The 22,413-nt window shown below is 36.3% G+C and overlaps 1 protein-coding gene across 2 annotated transcripts in view; it reads right to left on the reverse strand.

The window, feature by feature from the left end:
• Positions 1-1,279: 1,279 nt before the first annotated feature.
• Positions 1,280-22,413, reverse strand: part of ADGRA1 (adhesion G protein-coupled receptor A1) — a 251,979-nt gene continuing 230,845 nt past the window's right edge. For both annotated transcript variants that reach the window (XM_079312915.1, XM_079312916.1), the window contains 2 exons: positions 8,896-8,991; positions 1,280-5,813 (listed from right to left, as the gene is read on the reverse strand). In XM_079312915.1, the coding sequence (XP_079169041.1) occupies positions 4,598-5,813; positions 8,896-8,991 (1,312 nt within the window). In that variant the 3' untranslated portion in view covers positions 1,280-4,597. The remainder of the gene's footprint in view (positions 5,814-8,895; positions 8,992-22,413) is intronic.

A 22,413-nucleotide genomic window follows, 5' to 3' on the forward strand; every position in this document is an offset into this window, starting at 1 on the left:
GGGAACAGGAATTCACTTGCACCTCCACAGACATCCAACAGGGAAAAAAACTCCACAGTTTATAGTCGAGGTAATTTGTAGAGTAAGTTTTCTTCTTAGCTATTCAATTGTTAATTAGAAAATAGTCAACTGGGCACAGCAAAAAAAAAAAAAAAAAAAAAAAAAAAAAAAAAATCCCAAAAAACCAAATCAAAAGCTCCTTTCCTTGTAGAGTTAACTAAGGAAATAAAAGCTGCCTGGAGCACCAAGGTACTGCTGAAATTGCTTCACCTGAAGTCAACCAGCCAGCCTGTAAACTCAGCCAATGAATTCTGATTGATCCAGCTGCATTCTACAGCTTCTTTCTGAATTGCAGGATGCTGCTACAGGAACTTGAATTTATGTTCTGGCAAAGAAGCTGCTGAGCTGCCAATATCTTCATCAGTCTGACAATTCTTTTCATAGGCAACAAAAACTCAGTGGGAGTACAGGTGGTCTCCTTTTTCTTGTTTCCATGCAAAGAAGATCCTATGATAGAAAAGTTACTAGCCTGATTGTGATGACAACTTTTTTTTTCCCAAATAGGGAAATGTCAGATAATCTCTTCATTGCAAAAAGGCATATAATTTACAGTGGAAGCTACTTCTGAATTTGTGGAGTTGAAATCAGCTTTGTAAGCCTTAACAGCACAAGAGCAGTTTCAGATCTTCAGGCACCCAGAACACTTAGTTCCATGTCTCCACACACAACCAACCTGAAGCATCTTTGTGACAGAGCATCCAAAGAGGTTTTCTCCAGCTTGGGCTTCTCTGATTGTTAACTAACTTGTGCTGTTTCACTCATTTCAGCTGACTAGGAATTTTAGGTCAACTGTCTAATTTTGCCTGGGATTGTTTGGATTTGGTAGTGTCTGTAGGCAGTAGACTTACAGGCAGGTGCTTTAGAGAGATGGAGGGAGGAGGATTTAAAACTGCTTAAATCCACTTTCATTACATTTTTCTGCCTTCAATGCTTAGTGTTCAAGTGAGAGTTCCCAATTTCGTGTGTTGTCCATCCAAGGTGGCCTTGACTTTTCTTTAAGCACAGACTGTGCTTTGGTTCAGCCAGGATGAATGTTTTAAAGCCCCATTGAAGCTCCCATGGTGGGCTCACATCTGGATTTGGTGCTCACAGGGGAGCTGGCAGTCAGCTGTGTGGGGAAGAACAGCTGCTCATGGCCACTGACAGTGACTGCTCACTCACATCAGTGCAGACACAACCAACAGACTTCGTGGGAGCAACACATATCACCAGACACAATGTGCAAAAATGTATGCTTTATTTTTACACCCGAATTCGTTATACGAGGCTGGGGAGGAATTCTTCTCATAAACAGCCTATGTGACTTCAAATTTGGTCATGGAAACTGGAATTTCTATATGCAGAGAACAACACTACAGCAAGAGCATATTTTTATCCTGGTAGCAGCTACTCAGATTTCTGTTGATTGCATCATTCTCTGAAAATTATCTTTTTTTGGATGAAATTCCTCTTGCTTTATCTTGGACAGAAAGTGAACAGTAAAATCTGCTCAACCATTTTTTAATCATCAATGAATCACCAAAACTATAACTCATTTTAAAATATTTTATGTGTGTCCATGAGGAATTTACTAGGACTATACATCTCTTACACTCTGGTTATTTCATTGACTTGATTTTTATAGGGAAGAAAATCAGGTAAAGTAGTAATGGTTCACTGACTATAATTGACCAATGCCCCACAATAAATCAAAACCAGACTTCCAAAGCATTGAAATGATCTCATTTATCTTAAGGAAAAAAACCCAAAACCATAAAAAGCATTTTGGTCAAATTTGATGTTACAAAACATTTTTATATTTATTTAATATCATGTCTCCTACTCTGTAGATATACTGTATATTTTCTGAAAAAATAATATGCAAACAGATTATTGCATAACACATCTCTTCCAAATTAGCCCAGAAATATTCACTAAGTTAATTTTTAACACAATAAGAAAAGTGTTTTAATATTTTATGTTTGAATTCCAGAGAGTTTCATCACGTAAGATATTCTGTGGAAAGCAGCACCTATTTACTTTTTTGTAAGCCATTATGAAGATGGAATTGGCCTCTCAGACAAAATAACAGAGGTGATTAAAACACAGGCTGAATAAAGGAGCTTACTGAGTGGATTCTTGCAGAGTGAGTATTTCATCTTGGCTCTGTGTGTGTGTGTGTGTGTGATATTTTGCATAATGGTCTACAGACTTCCTACAATTTTACTGTTACAGAATATACATATACATAGTGCTGAGACACACAGAAGTGGATTTCACATTATGTCTATGCTTATTTAGGGTCACTGTCTATGTGGAATGAGTAAAAGTAATATTAAAAGAAAACAATTATGAAACAGAAATATTTCAGTATGCAAACAAAGAAAAATACTGTATTTTAGTTTAGAGACAGTTCAAGCATATACAGCATATACACAATAAAGCTCAGTGTTTTGTCTTTTTTTTTGTATTAGCTAAAGAAGCAGTCATGAAACTGTTGAATATTGGCTTAAAACTTGACAACCACCTAGTGCATTCTTCTTGCTCACCTTTTAAAAATACACAATCTGAGATGGATACATTGCACTGCTGGAGTTTACAATATATATTTCAAATTTACAAAAATACAGAAAAACAAGATTTCTTGCACTCAGATACTGAGCATTAACCCTTTGAGTACTAATTCCCACCTGCAACACTGCAGAACACATTCATCTGACTTACATGTTTTTATAACATTCTAACAATTATAATTGTCATCTTTATGTACACTGTTAGGAAATTTATTCCTACATATTAAAAAAAAAAAAAAGGTAGAGTCTAGTAAAGAAAAACATGGGGCTGAAGTATGGTGAAGATTTCTGCCACATGTACACAGGGAACTGCAGACTGATGGTCTCTCAATGGAATTTTCTATTTTCTCTCTGCAGCAATTACATAAGTCTGTGTGAAGACATCACAGCAAACCTTCTAGTGTGGCCATACAGAATTGTGCTTTTTCTCATTTCTGGATGCACTGTTCACTTTCCACTGTAGACATTTTTCTCAAAGCTCTATGCTCCCATTCACTTTCTCAAATCTATTATTATTCTGCACCCTTCCTATTTGTAAAAAGCAGTTTTATTTAATATAGGGATCATTCTGATGCAGTGCTGTACTGTGAGTTGATGCTTTGTGTCCAGATGTTCATGGAAACATGAAAAAAATCTTTCCAAGAGCCTTGTTAATAGAAAATGCTACTGACCCTGGAATGCCCTAAAATTCAGCAGAAATCATGAACATAAAGAACTTTTCTGAAGGTCAAATTTGCATTAAAGGATTAAGACAATCTGAAATTTGCTAGGGGGCGAAATGGGTTTTCAGAAAGCAAGTGGTAAAATTAATGGATGGATTCTAAGAAGGTGTGTTTTTAGAAAATTACTGAACTTCCTCTTTCTTCACAACTCTGGACTACATTGATCATGTAACTAAATAGATAGTATCATATATACAGTATCTCTGAACTAGAATAAGCTAATTTAAGAAAATAACTGTAGTCCTCAAAGAGTTAATGATAAAACTGCTCTACCTTAACAGATGTGGAAAGGTTACTGTGGAACAGCTTACAGATTTGTTTAAAAGGCATACTTTACAAAGAAGTGTAAAACCTGTTGAGACAATTGCTATTACACCACACAGTGCCACATACAATGAGTAGTGCATGCTCTGTAAAGACATTAGAGTGGACCCTTATCAAAGCTATCATATAACCTTATACAAAGGATTGTGCCACTTAAACTAGTGCAGAGTGATTTTTTCCTGTAGATTTATAATGCTCTAGATTAATATCAATAGGGTTTTTTCACAGCCTTGTACCACACTTTTTTTTTTTGTTCTTTTTTAAAACACATGTAACACTAGAAAACAGCAAATGGTATATCCTGACATATGTCATGCAAAATACAACCAATACAGCACCAAAGATGTAACAGAGACATTACCTAGCACTTCTCTCCAACAAGAAAAAGGACAGAACAGAGACTGTACATTACATGACTTTACAGGCCATATGCTACAGAAAGTTTTTAGAGGCAGTATCACTTTTGTATATCTAAAAAGCTGCAATTTTATAAAATCCTGTTTATCATTTCTACCATAGCCACTTCTGATTAAAATCCATGGCACAGTAATATTTTTCTACAAAAATAAATACGTAAAAGTTTAAGATGCTGATATGTTTATAAAAAGTGCCTGAAGTTACTACAGAAAAAAAGTGAAAACAATGAATGGAAATGATGTTTCTAAAGAAATGTCCTTCAGTATAACAAAAGGATATTGCCTCTCTTATTCAATTGTCTAGACTTCATTTTCTCATTATCTTTCAGAATAATTTCATAACTTCCTTTTAAAAATAATTTCACTTTAAAACTGTCACTATCCCTCTTTTTTTGACATTTACAAAGAAAAGGAAAAGCTGTACAATTTACCGATGAGCGAAACGTATCACCATATTTATTCTGGAATAAAAACAAAGATAAGGATGGTTCAGGGCACAAACCACAATACGAGGGCCCACGAACTACACAGTAGTTTCATTTTTCCAAGGGCCAGTTTTGATATTTCCCGTACTATCTGAGCTGTACATCATGGCTTCGTGCAGGTTTCCCTTGAGGATGCCGTTGTGGCTGGCGGTGTTGAAGGGCAGTGACTGTGTCCGTGGGTGCATTTCAAAGTGGGCAGGGTGGTGCCCGGCCTCGCTGTCGGGCGTTTTCCCGCAGTACAGCACAGTGCTGGCGTCGCTGCTCTCGGGCTGGCTCACGGTGGGGTACGGGTCACCCTGTGAGCAGCAGTGCCTGTGGCCCGCCTGGCTCTCGTGGGTGCTGTGGGGACTGTCTGTGTGCGAGCTGTGGATGCTGCCGTCGATGCTGGAGGGGATGTGGTAGGCGTACTCTCTTTCCCCAGCAGACCTGTGCCGGCTGAAGTAGCGTGGCTTAGTTCTGCTTTTCAGACATCTGTGAATGTGCATGTTGGGTCTGAAGGTTCCCTCGCTGTGCACGTGAATGTGAGCTTCATCGTCGAGCAGCTGGTCACAGTGCATCTTGGCGCAGCACGGCGTCACGGGCGACAGGCAGTTAACGTGGTTCTGGACTGCTTGCAGGTTAGTGAGCTTGCAGTGGCTGGCTGCTGGGTGATTGAACACGGCTGACTTGCCGGGACAGGGCGATTCCTGCAGACAGGGTGCGTGAACTTGAGTGTCGCCGTTGACGTTGACCTTTGGGCGCACGTTAACTTGCACAGAGTAGGTGTTTCTTTTGGATGGGCAACAGGACCACCAGCAATGCCACACATCATCTCGCTTTGCACAGTGATGGATCAGGATGAAAAGCCCCAAGGTCACGCAGAAGGCTCCATAAAGACAGCTAAATATCATATCCAAGAAATGACCTTGAGACACTGCGAGTGCTCCAAAGGTCCATGTGGCAGTAAACAGGAACAAAGTGAATGCCGCGGCTCGAAGCTGAGCCTTAAACGAATGCTCATTTTCCAATAAGGAAGAAGAAATCATGGGGCAGGTTGCCTGGGGAACGGACACAGAGTCTGCAATATGACCGTGGCCCACGTCAGTACTTGGCATTCTCTGTGGATCCTCTGTCTTTTCCTTCAGCTCGTACTTACGCTCGGGATGGCGCTTCAGCTGCACGTACGTGCACAGAAAGTAAACACAGGTCACCAGCACAATGAACGCCACTGGCCCGTAAAAAGCACCCAGACTGGGCTCCCAGGCCATCCAGCAACTGAAAACAACAGAGAGAGAGTCAGAACATTTCAGAGCCCACATGAGATGGGATGGACAACTGACTGCTGACTTGTACAGCACAACAGTATCTCAAACGTTCAGCTTGTGGAGAGAGGGGCCCTGTCTTTAAAATTAATTAAGCTGAGGCACCACTTTCTAATTTTTTAATAGAATAGAATATATAGTATAATTTACAGATTATTAAAACTGAAAATTTCCAAGAAATGTAGGTCAGTTTAGGCTCCAGAACTGCAGTGAAGAATGAGATCATTTATGCCAACCCTTTTTTCTACTATTAAAAATGTCAGCACTAATACTTTGATTAAAAAGCAAATGAGGCATAGTTTATACACTCTGTGTGAGCAATAGAAATGCACAGATTTCAATGGTTTGTATCAATGAACACTGTACAAATTCTTAAGACTGAAGATTGTTATTATGGAATTTTCTTCTTGCCAAAGAACAGCCTGAGTACCAAGAGAGGCTGAAAAAAGACTTCCAGTTGAACTGTCACCACTTTCTGCAGTGAGCAGACCTCAAAGATACAAGTAATTTCTGAATTCTGCACTATTTCTAGAGTTCCTGGGAGTTCATCCGTGTCAATTTGAATGTCTTCAGAAAAAATTAGAGAAACTGATGGTCTCTTTGTGATATGTTAGTAGCATAGCATCATTGTATCATGGTTTGCTAGGCTTTAAATAATATAACCATAACTGTTTTAGAGTAGCTTAAAGTAGCTCACAGGCCAGCATGAGTCTGAGAGGACTGTCTTAAGGACAAATGATCTGATCAAACAAGCATGGGAGAAGAAAACACTAACGAAATCCTGGATGGAAAGTGGCAGAACATGGGTTAGAGGGAGAAGGAATATTTGCCTTGTTTTGACTCTTCTCTATAATCTGCTTTTAGCCATGGTTACAGACAGAGAACTGAGCTGGCAGTGTAGCCTAATACAGCTGCTCCTAAATATTGCATGGATAAATATTTCTAGAAAGAGGAATAAGTTACTTTATCTCTTGGACTTGGACAAGAAGTAATGGGCTTAAACTGCAGCAAGAAAGATCTAAATTAGATTTTTTAAAAAGTTTCTTAGCTGTTAGGACAATTAGGATAATAAGCTGTTGGAATGAAATGTGGTCTTTCCATTACAGGAGCATTTAAAGTGCCTCAGATAAATAACTGTCAGGAATGGTTTGGATGTAGCTAATTTCCCACTGGGTCAGAAAGACAGACCAGGTGATCTGTCATGATGATTCCAGCTCTAAAAGTGACACTGTGTGACACTTCATATTCATTTAGGCATGTGTGATTAGGAGGAGTCCCACCAGTTCCAGTGAGGAAACTTCTGATATCAGATTCTTGTCGAGCCAGGAATTATCTACAAGTTACTATAAAAAGGGCAGAATGACTTTTTCTCCCAGGCTGAGAACCTCTCAGCTAAATACAGTCCCACTGGGCTTTACAGCGAGAAACTGCAGAATAATGACTTTGAATTTTTGAAATCTCTACCTTAAACAGAAACACACTCACATGTATTAATGAACTTAGAAACACTCCAAAGAGTATATAATTTACTGTTAGACAGGCACAAGAAAAGATTCCCTGAAAGATATTTGTGAAAACAAATAGGTGGTAAATTACCACCTATATTTAATTGGATAAGCAGAGAACACAAAGCTCTGTGAATACTTGAAATACATTTGAATGGTGCATATTTGATGCAAAGTGGAGTGGAATGTTCCCAAGTGGAACAGTCTCATGGGATGCTGTTATTTCAACTAGAATCTCATTGTGGAAAAAAAAAATCTGTAAAAAAGTTCAAGTTTATTATCTACATTCAATTTACTAATACCATAAAAAATGAATAAGGCACATAACTCACTGTGCTGCCATTGAATTAGAAGATTTTTACTCAATCTTATAACCATTCCTCATCTGTCCCTTGTTTTCTGTGCACACTGTGGCACAGGTATTGATTTGCTACATTAACATGAGTAAAGAAGTAACTGCACCAAAATGAAAAATGTCTCATATTTAGGAACATAAATAATAGAGCTTTATAATACACTGTTGATCATAAACTGGGTGTTTAATTGGAAAAATTTGAATAATTATATTAATATGACTTGGACCCTAGGCAGAGCATACAGTTAGCCATGGTATGCACTGATTTCTTATTGAAATTTAATTTTCAACTAACTATGAAAATGTCTTTAAAGAGCCAGACACTCACTTATGAACCATTCTCCTTGGTTGCTACCTTTCATACCCAGAACATAACCAGTTTCAAATGTGTTACAATAGATGCCCAAAGCATCTAAGAGTGATGTCCTCTAGAGTATTAGTGCTGCCAGAGTACTAAAATATCCATTAGTGTGGCAGTCACTGCCATGCTGGTCTGTTACACACACTGTGTTTAACTTTGCAATCCAATTCACCTTCTGCTAATGCTTTTAGGGAAAGACTGAATGCACTTATGGATACCTCATGCTTCATGCCAAGAATTAGGAATTATTAACAATGTGATGCCTGATGAGCTTGTGGAGGTCTGCTGAACACCTCCCTCCACACAAGGACACAAAAGGACTATGACTGGAACATTTCCAGCTGGTGAAATTCCAAAGTATTTGGGTTTTAATGGAGGGATGGGAGTGGAGGAAGTGGGGAAGGGATTTTTACTTGTTCTTTTCTGACATCATTATTTTTAAATTGCTCTAAGTTGCCAGAAGGATTTCAAATCAAGGTGGATAATGAAATGAAAATACTTAAGTATTTAATAGCTGCATTAGATATGATATTCGTCAGGTATTTTTATTATATTTCACTTATTCAGATGTACATGGAGAGTGATTCTGTAAATGAAAGGTGATTGTATTGCCAGTAATGGGGTCAAATTGGTGGAGGTGAAGCAGCAAGCTCCAGACTAAGACATTGCTCTTTCACAGGTAATTAATAAAATTTTGTAACAGATATCGTCCCAAATTGCATACCTGTACCCTTTGTGAAGTCAGCTACATTTATTTGGATAAGAAACACAATCTGTTTTCCTTAAAAGTTTTATGATAGTAGTTTATACTTACTATGGTGCATTGCCTTCAATCCCATAATTATTGATATTGGTTGCTGCTGTAATCCCACATATAATGAACGGAACTCCACCACTAATCAGGTAAAATCTGTTGAGAGAAAATAACTGATATTTTAATTTGCCTGACTTGTAGTCAAAAATACTTTTGAAACAATTGTACCTTCTTGAAGTATTTTGGGAATAAAATATTGCTGAAATATTAAACAAGTCCCTAAACCAGAAAAGCAAAGAATAAAGTATTGTCACAATAAGAACTGCACTCTGTGAAGCAAAGAGCAAAAAGCTTAATATTTATTATTTATATGGACCCACTTCTAACAAACACTTCATTTATGATTTCTGTAAATGTAGCTACTATTGAAGTAATATGAAAAAACAAAACATTGTCTAAATCCTAAATAAAGTTATTCCCCTCACTTAGATAGTTATTAAATATGCAAGCATTATAAATTAAAAATATTCAGGCAAAGCACCTTTATTCACTTTAACATACAAATGTTACCGGGCAAATTCAGTGAAATCACGGAAACTTTTTCATATCTCCCACATGACAAAAAGAGAGTTAGCCAAAGAGAAAAGGGACAGTCCTCTTGGTAAAATGTTTTGGTTTATTTCTTCACAGGGAAAAATCTGAAGAAATTGGAAGGATTTTGCACATCCCTCACTTCTCTTCACTCTTTCAGTACCCAGCCTTGCAAATGCATTAAAATACGAGCACTTCCAAGGCTTCAGCAAGATCTGAAAAGTGTTTGTCTTTCTGTAAACACTGGTATTGTAAGACAGAAAGCAGAGTTTCACACCCCTCTAACTGGTTAAATGCCATTTCACTGCCTGGATGCAGCACTCTGGACAATGTAGGATCATTCAGGCCACCTTGAACTCCCAGGGGATCCCACAGAATTTGGCATCCTTCATGCCTATGTCCAAATTCAGCAAAACGAACCATCATCACATTTTCCATTTATATAAACAAAAGGCAGAATTATGCCTGGAGCACAGCACTTCCACCACTGTGGTCTCTGAGGTGGAGAGCACCAGCCCCCATTCCTGCAGCTGGAGCAACGATGCTCAGTGGCAAAAGGAAAATGTTCCACTGCACCCAGCAGCTCAGCTGGTTCTTTGAAATTCTGACTCATTCCCTGGCTTAACCAATGCTCCTCTGTCAGCAGACAAAATTAGTTTCTTTTCAAGCCACTTCTTTGGTGTGGAAACAGTATGCAGGGATACAGGCACTTTCCAGTTTCTGCTGCTATGTCCCTCAGCTCTAAGAGGAACCTGGTAATGTGTGGGACACATCTGATCACAATCTAACCATTAGTTTCCTATAAGGTATTATAAATACTAGGAAATAGCACAGTCATTGCAAGGTAGGATTTTTACACAAACAGAGCAGTAGTAAGATTAAATAAACCAGCATTTAATTCCAACCCAGAATTAGTGTCAGAATTTCTTAACCTCTTTTCCCACCTCCTTCCAAAGCAGAATTACGGGTCAGGCCTCAGAAAATTTCAAGTTAGCATTTATAGTCAATCTTTGTCCTAACAGTGTAAACTGTAAACAGACCACAGAAAAACATATTTACACTCTTCAGGAAGCCCTTCAGATTTTATAAAATCAAAGTCACTGAGTATATATTTTTTCTTCAGCTTGGCTTATTCTGAAGAGCTCAACAAATTCCAGTGAACAAGCTGTCTTCCTACAAAATCCATTCATTCACTGCAGTTTAATGATTGTAAATATCTTTTGACTTGAGCACATTGAATAAGCTAGCTTAATAGCTTTTTATTATTTTTAACAAAGACATTTTCAATGGCATTTTTGGAATTCAGGAAATTACTAGGGTAGAGCAATGAGGCATATAAAAGTTAATCCTAATTTATCTAAGAAACAGTAAGGAGCAGAAAGAACAGGAATACAGAAGCAAGTACAAGAAACTGCACTTCGAACTCATCTGAAGTGATTACACCATAGAATTTACCTAAAATGCAACATATAATTTGATTTTTTGCAGTGCCACCACTTTTTACAGATTGGATACATACATATAAATCAATTCTTATCTAAAGTTTCAGACAAGCCAGTATTTGGATGTTAGATAATCTACTCCACAGCTCACACTTCCAGCAGGCTGCTGAACACAAGAGTAGCAACAGATGTTCTGGAAGGACTTTAGCTACACAGAGCTGCAGAAATGTGGCAAAATCCAGCCAAATTCCTGTTGTGGCTCAGGGCTAAGGGCAAGAAAACACATTCTAGGAACGACATAAGGTGAAATCAAATGTTTCAGTGTACCTGAGGTGCACTGTACTGATATCCAGCACCTCACACTGTCTCACTGGGAGGGGGAAGGAAAATAACAAATAGAAATGACAGTGTACACAAATAGTTTTTCATTGGTAGGTTCAGGATTCGTGAAGGGTGAAGAGAAATAAAAGCTGTTGAATAGAAGAAAAGTGAGCAAGAGAGGAATAGAATTAAAATAGACCGAATAAAAAATACAGTCAAAGATACAGAAGTTAAATTAATTGTAAGAGCAAAAGTGCATATTCTTGTCCATTTGTGTGAGCTCATGGATACCTTAAACAGTATATAAAGAAGAAAAGGCCATATTGCAAAGTCACCAAAAAGACATCAATCAAGAAGTTTCACGTACATGTTAGTTGTGAGGAAGTACACTTGAAATGAATAAATTTAGGCCAGACTTTTCAAACATTGCTTTTTATGCAATCATTAGTTTTTATCAATTTCTTCTTCATGCAGATGAGATAAGGCAAATAATTCTGAAGAAAAAGCTGCAGTAGAATTGATAGGGTGTAAATAAAAAATGACAAAAATGTAGACAACAAAAGGCTATTTTTCATATTTTGAGAAAACCTTTTATCTAAGATAACCTAAGGGTTTTTAACATTAATAAATTTAGCCTTACAGCCCCCTGTAAGCTTTAAAGCTTTAAAGGTCCATATCCTTTGGTTCAGTAACCAGCTTTTGTCTTCCAATTACCTTTTCTATGTCTGAATTAATTTTCTAATTTTTCTCATTACACCAGTGGGCTGTCTCCTCTTCACAACAGAACATGCAGTAACCCAGAGCCAATTTCATCTGCTTGTGTTACTCCTCTACCATTCAAGAACACAAGCAAGTGATGTTCAGGCTGCCAGAACTGGAGCAGTAGGAGGAGCAATGTGACTTGTGATGAAGGCAGGCAACAGAGAGAGAGTTGGCTGTAGTCATGATAGTCATGCATGCAAATCTTTAAAGACTAGGAAACCCCAGAGAGAAAACTAACTTTTTTTTTTCCAGCTAAAATCTTATCTTGACAAGCAGTTAACTTATATAATATTTTCAAATTGTTTTACAGGGAAAACTATAAACTATCAGTGGGATGATTTGGGGCTTTGAAGCAACTGCCAAGACATTGTTTCAACAGCCCTTGGGAGGAGGTTTTCAAATTTGTACATTGCTGTTGCTGGCCACCCAGGGATGTCCTGATGATTCCTAGCAGGCTTTTACATCAGCATACATTTATTTACTGAAGCTCATTCCATCACTAACATTGTTATCCAAGCTAATTAGATTAAAAGCAGCCTGGCAGGCCTCAGCAGGATGCACTCACACCTCTGAGCTGCAGCGCAACTGCAGCACCTGCAGCCCAAAAACGGGGCTGTGCTGACAGGAGCACACCATGGCAGGAATCGCATCCCTTGAACACTACAGGGAGCCCCGAATTTTCTGCTGCAGAGACTGCCCCAGACCAGCAAGCACAACATTTTTATTACATGCAGAGACACAAACAGAACCCCCAGGAGAGCAGCAGATGCTGCTGGAGGTGATGCCCCTCTGTTGACATCCTGCTCACTGTTCTCCAGCTTCCTTCTGGCAAGAACTCCTCTTGTAAGGCCAACTCTGCCACAAAATACTGGGAGCTACACAGGCAAGCTGATAGAAACAGGATAATGTCAGCAAGAATGACTGCAATAGCCTGCAGGCAGCATCCATTCTGATAACTTAGCATACACTACATTCTGCTAAGTTTATTTTCATAAATGTTACTCAGTAAGTCAGCAAGCAAAAGGAGAGTTCTACCCAGTGACAAATTTCTTGCTTCAGTGTCTGCCTATTCTCTAGCTCTAATTTCTTCCATACTAAGAACTTTGACCCTGAATTTTCCCAAAATGGGACCAGACCTTGGCTTTATGGGTGTAATACATGACTGACTAGAAGGGTTTTGCTCTGCAGAGGTTGGCAAAAATGGCAATGTATCAGGAAGAGATTTAAAAGACATCAAATAGTCTTTATTGCAGCTATTACTTGATTAAAATGTACATATATTTAACTTCATTTCTCTCTGCATGCACAAATCTAGAAAGGTACATGTTAGATATAAAGACAGCACTGAAGCATTAATTTATGTTCTGCCCATAGTAATAATTAAAAAAAAAAACTCAACAGTTTAACTCTACTCATGTTTAGGGCACAACTAATACAGGAAGATTAGCTGCTTGAGAAACAAACAACAAAATAAAACAAGAGTCACAGCAAGATGACTTTTCCTTTTGTTTTTCCTTGAGCTGGGATTTGGTTTTAACATCTTTGTGAAAATAATTCATATAGAAAATGATCATTTACTTCAGAGCTAACCAGATGCCTCTGTTCAAGTACCCAGGAGGCAGGCAGACAGATAAGTAGCTGCTCTGCAGAAAGCTGAATTTATGAGCCTGATTTTCAAATTATTCTTCCTGAATTTTTCATGCATCACATAATTTTGTGGCTCCTTTTCCTGGGAATTTTGATAAAATAAAAATAAGGCTTTTAGAAATTACAGGATTCTGAGAATATACTTTTCCTTTTAGAAAAAATCCCAACAATTTAAAATCCTATTCCCAGGTAGCCTTGACTTACAAACATATTTACAAATACCACAATTGTTTTATACAATGACCTTTTTGAAGAGAAATAACCTATGTTTCCTTCAGTGCTTTTCTCCTGTTTGCACAGGGGATCTAAATATGGAAAATACAGATTTTAAAAAATAAAAAGAATCTACTAATAATGCAAAATAAACTCTACTTTTGAGAGTCGAGCCTTAAATGGTAAGTAACTGCAGAAGTAAGGGTTATGTGAAAACCTTATTTTTCACCTTTTATGTGCCAATATTGTTATTCTCTTTAACTGCCTGTTCACAGTCCACTTTTTTTCCCCATAAAACTTTTCATTGGGCACTGAAGAAACAAAGGTTACTGCACAGGTAGTTATTAAGTTATTTTATATATTCCCCTTCTTTCTAGATCTTATTGCAACTTTGCAAACATTAATTAATTAATCAATCATCATAATATCTTTGTGAGAATATGTATATTCTTTTCCATTTAGAGGCAGACACTAAATCACAAAAAGATGAATTAAAAAAATTGATTAAAAAAAGTCTCTGCAGATCTGTTTGCTCAGTTTATGATGTCCAGGGCTCTATTTGACCAAAAGCTGTCTCTGTTCTTTTATTAAAATTGGCCATGAGAAAGGAGTTTAAAAATTCATCTGTCCTTAAAGAGCCATGGGAAGCTGGGCAGTAAAGTGTCAGCTGTTAGTCAGTGTCAGATCTGAAACCTCATCTATGGAACATCTTCAACCCCATTTGTTTCCCCCATGAGCTCAGTGTCCCAGGTATTTATCCTGTCTCTGCCATGGCAGGGGATGCTCAGGCTCTGCCAGCCAGGGCAGAGTTCAGCCCTGCTGCTGAAGTCATTTATATTCACCTGCCTTGGTTAACACCCTGCATGGAGAGTGTGGCCACCATGTCTTATCTGGAATTTTGCAGGTGAAAAGGAATTCACAGGCTGACAGTGCAGCTGCAGTTTGCTTTTCCAGAACCACGTGAGATGGTCTAAGCCAGCAGAGAGGACAGAAAAATAAAAACGCATGTAACAAAAAGATAAAAAATGAATTCAGGAACCCAGAGAAAATTTAGAAGAAAGAGAAAGGAGATTCATTTACATAGAGATAACTGTATTGTCTCTTGGAGAGCTAGACTAATTGAAGAGCTATTGTATCTAAGAAGCAAGAGACACCTTGACTTTTTTCCCCCATTTTATTGGAGAATGCCTTGGGAGCTGTTGGAAATCAGACAGAGATGATTCTTACAGTGTATTCCATGTTGCAGTTTAGCTCTATTGACTTCTATTCCTGCTTAATTTAATGAATAAATAACTTCAGTCAGGGTAAGTAGGAATCCATCCTGAATGCACTTCTGAAGGAAAGAAGTAAGTAAAATATTAAGCATGAAGTTGATGAGAAAGAAAATTTATTTTTTAGTATTTTTTAAAGATTCAGTATTTGAAAAAGTTCAGAGATATGATGCTTATAAAGAAAACAATGTTTGTAGAAATGCTTGGAGAGAAATCATGGGAGGAGAAATAATATTCATGCTTTGAGTATTTCTTATTTACACAATCATTTTATCCCTAGAGAACACAACAGCCCTTTCAATTCTCTTTCCACAGTTAATTCCTAGCAGTAAAATGGCTGATACTCCTGTTTGGAGGTATTCATTGCTACCTCACTTTTCCAGGCATTTGACTACTCTGGCGTAGAGCTGTTAGCTGAAATCATTTTGCAGTTCCAGTCTACTGAATAAGCCCAGTGCTTCAGTGAGCATTGCAGTGCACCTCTAGAAAGTCAATTACCACCAGGATGTCCTTCTGCCTTTCCAAGGGGAGAAAAGAACCATTAACTATCTACCCTCATCAGGACAGAAAATTTTGATAGCAGCCTATATGTGATAATGGCATTTTATAGAATATGAAAGTGAAATGAAAAGTAAAGCAGGTAAAGATAATAAGTGCTGCACTCCTATACTGTCACATATTTAATACTCTGATCACTTTATATTAGAATCAATGTCCTATCACTGTCAGTAGAACTACCTTGCATTTTAAACAGAAAATATGGATTTCTTTGGTTTTACTTGAGCTACTATTTCATTAAAGCTGCTAAAGGAACCAAATAAAATTACTATCAGCAGGACATACATTTTAATTTGATTTGACTGTGAAAGTCACTGACAATGGGTTCTGGTCTACGTTTTCCTACGTCAAAAATTTTAAATCATATTTTTAAAAAGGAATTTATGTTAATCCCCTGTTTTATTATTGCAGTCACCAACTTAACTTTGTGAATTTCCCTATGTTTCATGCATTAAGTTTTTAACACTCACTTGTGTTTTAGGAAACATTTTTTTCTCAAGAAGAATGTTATTTCTTCTGCAGTAAGTTTTAAAAAGCTTAAGCAGACAATTTGAGTCCCTGTTTTGAAGTTCTGTAATTTTGAGGCCATCTGAAAATACATCATTTTTAACCTTCACAGAATGAGAACCTTTGAGAGTTGATTTGGAGGTTATTTATTCACTACTTTATATATTTTTGGATTTAGGTATGAAGTATATTTGTTGCATTAAAAAATGATAATCTGAAGCATTAATTTTTATTATGAGCTATACTGCCAAGTTAGAGCTAAATAATTTGCATGAGATTCATAGGTAATATTCTCAGTTTTATTTTCTGTTAAACTTTTTCACTGTACACTCAGAGAATTCAGAAAATATTAATGACCAAGCAATCAACATCACAAAGATGGGGACTTTAATAGTTCTTAGATTTGCTCATCTTAAGACAGATATGTGCAACCAGACAATAAAAAGAGAATACAGGGAAATGGCTCTGGAGGGATCCCATTAATTCTATTCTTCTAAATTAATGTATTCTTTTCCTTTTTCTCTTATATAAGTCAATGAGCTTATACAAAGGGCAAGATGTTTGCCCAAAGTGCCAAAGGGAGCTAAAATTGTTTAGAATAAAGTGAAAAATATGAGAAACCCTTCAAAGTTGTGCATTTCCAAAGAAACTACATTGTTAATTTGCACATTTTTGGCAAGTCTTGTATCTTTTGATGCAAAATTAAGCCCCTGTTCCAGAGGGTAGGTGATAAAACAATCTTGGCTTTCTAAGATGAATTTTTACATGGGCACGGGAAAAACTGAAATCTGATTTCCTACAAATTTTACGACTGTCTTTGGTGTCTAAAACATTACAAGGTCCCTTTGAGATTTTTCCCACAGTTATGCCATTCTCTGTAACTTCAGCCCTGCCTTATGTTAAGGTATTTATTATTTATCTTCATTATTCACCCAGCCAGTCATGTAGAACCTGGAGAAGTTTAATGATCTCTATTGATCTCAGACCAAATACAGCCAAGTTCTTAGACATGAAAGTCTCAACAACTGACACATCCTTAAACAAACTGTTTCTTTAAGGAGATAAAAAATATAAATTCAAAAAACAAATTTCCATTTTTCCATTACTAATAATTACAGGTGAAATGTGAAAATATGAACGTTAATGGCTCAAAGCTTAGCAAACAAGAATTTCAAATTCAGTCTTCAAAAATATCCTGCTTTCCTACATTAATACCATAACTTTTACTTTAGTTTATTGATTTCTGAATGATGAATGTGTTACTACTTAGAGAGAGAATATAGTAGTGAGAAAGCCAAAGAGCATATTTATCTCTTCAGCTGGCCCTGAAACATTCCAAGCATCTTTTACAGCCTGTTTGATTGATATAAGCCATTAAAGTAATCAGTTTAGGAAATTTAATGTTGCCCCATGAAATCTGCCATTTCTGGAAAAAAACCCAAACTGTCTTTCTTCAATGAAAATGAAAATCACAGCTTCAGATATAATTGTATGTAAAACTGCTGAGTTCATCAGCTGGTTTCTCTGGCATAGCAGTGCCTGGGTTGTTACTGTTTGAGTCCTTTCAGAAAGACTTTAAAATGATACATGTTACAGCCACTGTACAACAAACTTATTTTTAATATTTGATAGAGTCATATTTGATAGGTTGACATATCCTCATAAAGTGTTTTCTTATGAAGTGTACAGAACTGCTAAATTTCATCCCTCTAGATTTGTTCAGCATATCCTGTGCATGTTCTTAAATGACACCCATACACTCCAGGCATATTTGGACTGTGTATAGAAAATACATGGAAGTATCTCTATTGGCCTTTAAATATTAATACTTCAAAGTATTAAAGCATTCTTACTGTCTCTGAGAATTTTACTAATAAGGTAATAAATGCCTCATCTTCAAAGTATTGTTAATGATTAGGTGCTACATCCCCAAATTTAAACCTTTATTGTTTCAAGCCTCTGCATTTCTGGGTTTACAATTATGTGCTAATCACAATTTACTGCTACCTTCCATTTATTTAAGTAATTGGGTTTATTTTCAACTGCATGTATCTAAAATCTAATCACACAGCTGTAGCAAGATGTATCCTCAGGCAAAGTGAGAGGACAAACAGTCTTGTTTAAGACATGAAGAAACCACACACTAAATAAAAATAATATCATTTTGATTATTAAATCTTCCTGGTCTACGAGAAGGATTCAGTCACAAACCCAGAGGGCCATTTAAAATTGAAAAGCATTTAGGCACAGGATCCATGGAAACCACAAAACCCTTTCTGTTGAATCTTTGCAGCTACCAAGCTTTCAGCTATCAAACCCACATTTTTAGAGAAGAGATCAAACAGTTTCCCAAAAGGAATTTTTTTCAGACATGAAAAGCATACATGCAGGTTTTGAATTCCTCAAAAGGCCTCTATGGTAAAGGAAGGGACTCTGTGTTTTAATTTGGTTCCCATTTTAATCTTTTTTTTAATAGTTCTAGTATTTTTAGGGTTTGCCACAGGTCATGAGCTGAGAAGGGAGAATCAAAGTTAAGGAATAGTACCCTTAGATATCAGACATGATGTTCATTCACACTGATGCTGCTTTCAATCACACAGAAACCATCTGGAAACAGTCAGATAAAGCCAGGACAAGGCACAGATGTTAAAATCCTAAAATATAACCTCACTGCTTTGACATATAGATCCTGAACTACATTTTTGCTTTATTTTCCAAGACTGCACAATGAAAAATTGCAAATAAACTATTATGTACAAGGTGCCTGTATAAGTTAAACATGTGCTTTTAAAAATTATTTATTTATTTTTTTAAATTTTTTATTTCTATCCTCATATTGTCTTTGTTCACAATTACTTGCAGAGAAAAAAATACCTCAGTCCTTATATAGTGCAGCATGGCAGAATAGAATCCTTCCATCAACAATTAAATTGCAGTCCACAAAGACTAGAGTCTGAAAATTTATGCACCAGAAATCCAAAACATGAAGCTGCAAAATATGGGTCAGGTAAAAAATTCAAAATACAAAGACAAAACATTTCAATTTTTTTCAAGCAGTTTTTTTTTTCTGCATCTCTCTTATGCAATCACTTCTAAATCTTGAGTTTAATTTTCCTTTTCAGAATAAGAAGACATAGCAAAAAAGTTTTCATCTTCCATGAATGATAATCAGTTTTACAGCTGGCAACATTTGGAACATGCAATTGTACTACATGCAACCACTACTTACACCTTATTGAACTAATACAAAGAGAAAATAGTAGAAATCCGAAATATATTAATTTGATTAATTGTGAATAATTCTCTCCTTGACTTTTTTGGGTGGTATTCCAAAATTTCTAGGCACGTTTCATCACCTCCTATCCTTTTTCTCTCAGGAATCCATTGTAATCACAGCTTTGTTTACACCTATTTCAATTTGTAACATATTCCTGAATTTTGATGGGATTGGGTGATTTTTTTGTGATTTATTGCAGGCCTCACATTCCATGTTTGTGGCCCACCCAATATGAAATTTAAAAGGATGCAGAGCCAGAACAAGAGGAAGAAGCCCTTGCAGATTTTCAAAATGGACAAGCTGAGAACCTGAGTTTACTTTTAAGTTGGATATGCTTTAATGGAGAGTTAAACTACATGATTTACAGATGTCATGTCTGCCAATCTTATTATTTTTATGACACTATGATTAGCTTGTTATTCATTGTTATCTTTTCAGCCCTGTGGGGGTCCATCCATACCAGCTGTCAATGATGAGAGAAGGCTGTTTTAAACCACTGCTCCTCTGATATATATTAATTAGTAAATTGAAACATATGCATTACTCAGAATGGACTCATTCACAGGTGAGTGAGCATAGCTTGAAACTTCCTAAATTTTCAAATTTATTCTGAATATTTTTCAATATAAACGTATTTCAAATATTTTCAATTCTCAAATATACTTTCAACATAAATTTTCAAATAAATGTCTCTAAAGTCTGAGTTCTTTAGAACAGTACAGTGCATAACCAAAATGTGACCAAGATAGGACAGAATAAAACTCAGAGAGACCCCTCTTCACATCCCATCAACAATGCCTACACCTGTGGCTGTAGCCAGCCAAGAGCAGTTGAAACCAAGGAGAAATTCATGTAATGTATAAACCCCATTATTGTGTTTAATAGCTTGTGCATCCATTATTATCTAAGTGCCCCACTTGCATTGATCAAACTCCACCTGAGATGCAGACTTGCTTGATTTTGTACTACACAACTGCATTATTCTTTTTCAGAAACTAATCTACCCTGTAAAGACCCTTAGTGAAGTTTCATCCCTAAAGTCTACAAAATGGAAAAAGCTGGAGGGTTTTTTTGGTTTTTTTTGGGGTTTTTTTGTTTGGTTTGTTGTTTTTTTTTTGTTTGTTTTTTTTGGTTTTTTTTTTTTTTTTTGTGGAGAAAATATTATATTAGGATTTATGCAATGCTACCTGTTTCTACAATTTCAAATTTTTCATTTTGACAGATAATGCAGGTAGCCAAGAACTTAAAACTTAGAAAGAAGGTTTTATTAAATGTTACAAGCAGAAGGGAACCATTACAACATGCTGAAAATTTCTTATTTTTTAGATGGTTTTAAGACTTTTGGGTCCTTTCTGGAACGCTTTCTTTTTCATAGTCCATAGGATGTAATTCAATCTGCTAATCAAGTGGCAGCAAAGAGAATTCTTTTTTAATGTTATATTAGAAAAAAATATGGATTAGCTTGTTACTAACCCATCAAAAGTATTGTTCAATTAATGACTTGACTCCACAAAACCATGGAGATTTAGATTTATTGAAAAAGTGCAGGTTGAAATTTTGTCCTTAATTCACCCTATTGAAAAGTAAGAAACAAAGGTAAAATTGCATGAGTTCATGAATGTCAACCCTGATTTTTAACTTTAATGTTGAGGGGTTTTGCTGTTGTCAGTCTTTGTATTACTGAGCTGAGCTATGGAAAATCTTTTATGTATGATGATGGCATGAACATTTGCTTTTCCCTATTGTTTAAAAGCTGACATGCACAGGAATCTATTTCTGGTGATCCCTACCACAGATTTTAACCAGAAGCAAAAAGAAACGTTTTCCATAGTTCATAAAAAGGTCAAAAGGTATGTTTAAAAAAAAAATCATAGAGTTTTTTCAAGCACTCAACCTGAAATGATCATGAAACTTTGAAAGAAGAAGAAAAGCAGAAATAGAGTTATTTTTATAAACATTAATTGAAAAATATTAATTAAAAGCTAGAAACAATATGCCATTTCCAGGAAGTTATGAACATGGAAAAAAGAGGTTTGAAAAGGAATAAACAGTCAACTTCACAAAACTGTAAGAACATCTCATTGCTCAGCTTTCTGGGTCAAAAGGCGCTTGGCTTTGCTAGGTACAGTAATTGTTATTGGATTTAGAAATGCCAGAACCTCAGAAGGAAATGTTCTCTCTAGCTGGAAAACACTCTCTTAGAAGCATGAAGAGGGAATATGGATAATTGGTTGCTTCTTCAACATCTCTAAGGGAAAGCTGAGATATACAAGTAGACAAATTTAACACCATTCTTATATAAAACAAGAATATGAATATGATAATCCACATTAAAACAGTCCAAAATGCCTTATCTATAAATGATAGCAAGCACGGGGTGACTATTCTGCAAATAATAGAGGTTGTGATTTGCCCATAATTCCTGCTCCTAATTTTGGATTCATGATAAAGAATTTTAGAGATGTCAGTAATTGCAGATATAGAATTCTAAAGTGGTATGCATAAATATTTATTGGAAATGAACTCTCCCTGTGAAGGTACTTTTTTTTTTTTTTTTTTGGAGATGTCTACAAGTTCATCCAATATGAAGAAGCAGCAAGATTGTGTGACTGACCACTCATGACTTTTTATTGACATTCTCACAAATATTGAAAAATAAACACAAATATAATCATAGTTCTCTTACCTCATAATTAATAGCAAAAACAACACTAGGTATCATTATAAACAGATAAATAAGTCAGGTATCTTGTGTGATCAAGTTTTCTTTCACAGAAAACCTCACCAATGTTCACTTTCTGATAAACTTAAAATCCTGAGTGATTCTCTGAGTACTAAGTGTAATCCAATAATAATGGCATTACCCCTTTGTCTGAATGATTACTCAATCAATACATGCATAAAGTTTAATGCTATTTTATTAAGGTATACTACATATTATATATTCAAATTATTTAAATATGCATCATTAAAATTACAGAAGATTTGC

The sequence above is a fragment of the Erithacus rubecula genome (genome assembly GCF_903797595.1).
Source record: "Erithacus rubecula genome assembly, chromosome: 9".
In the NCBI taxonomy this organism is placed as follows: Eukaryota; Metazoa; Chordata; class Aves; order Passeriformes; family Muscicapidae; genus Erithacus; species Erithacus rubecula.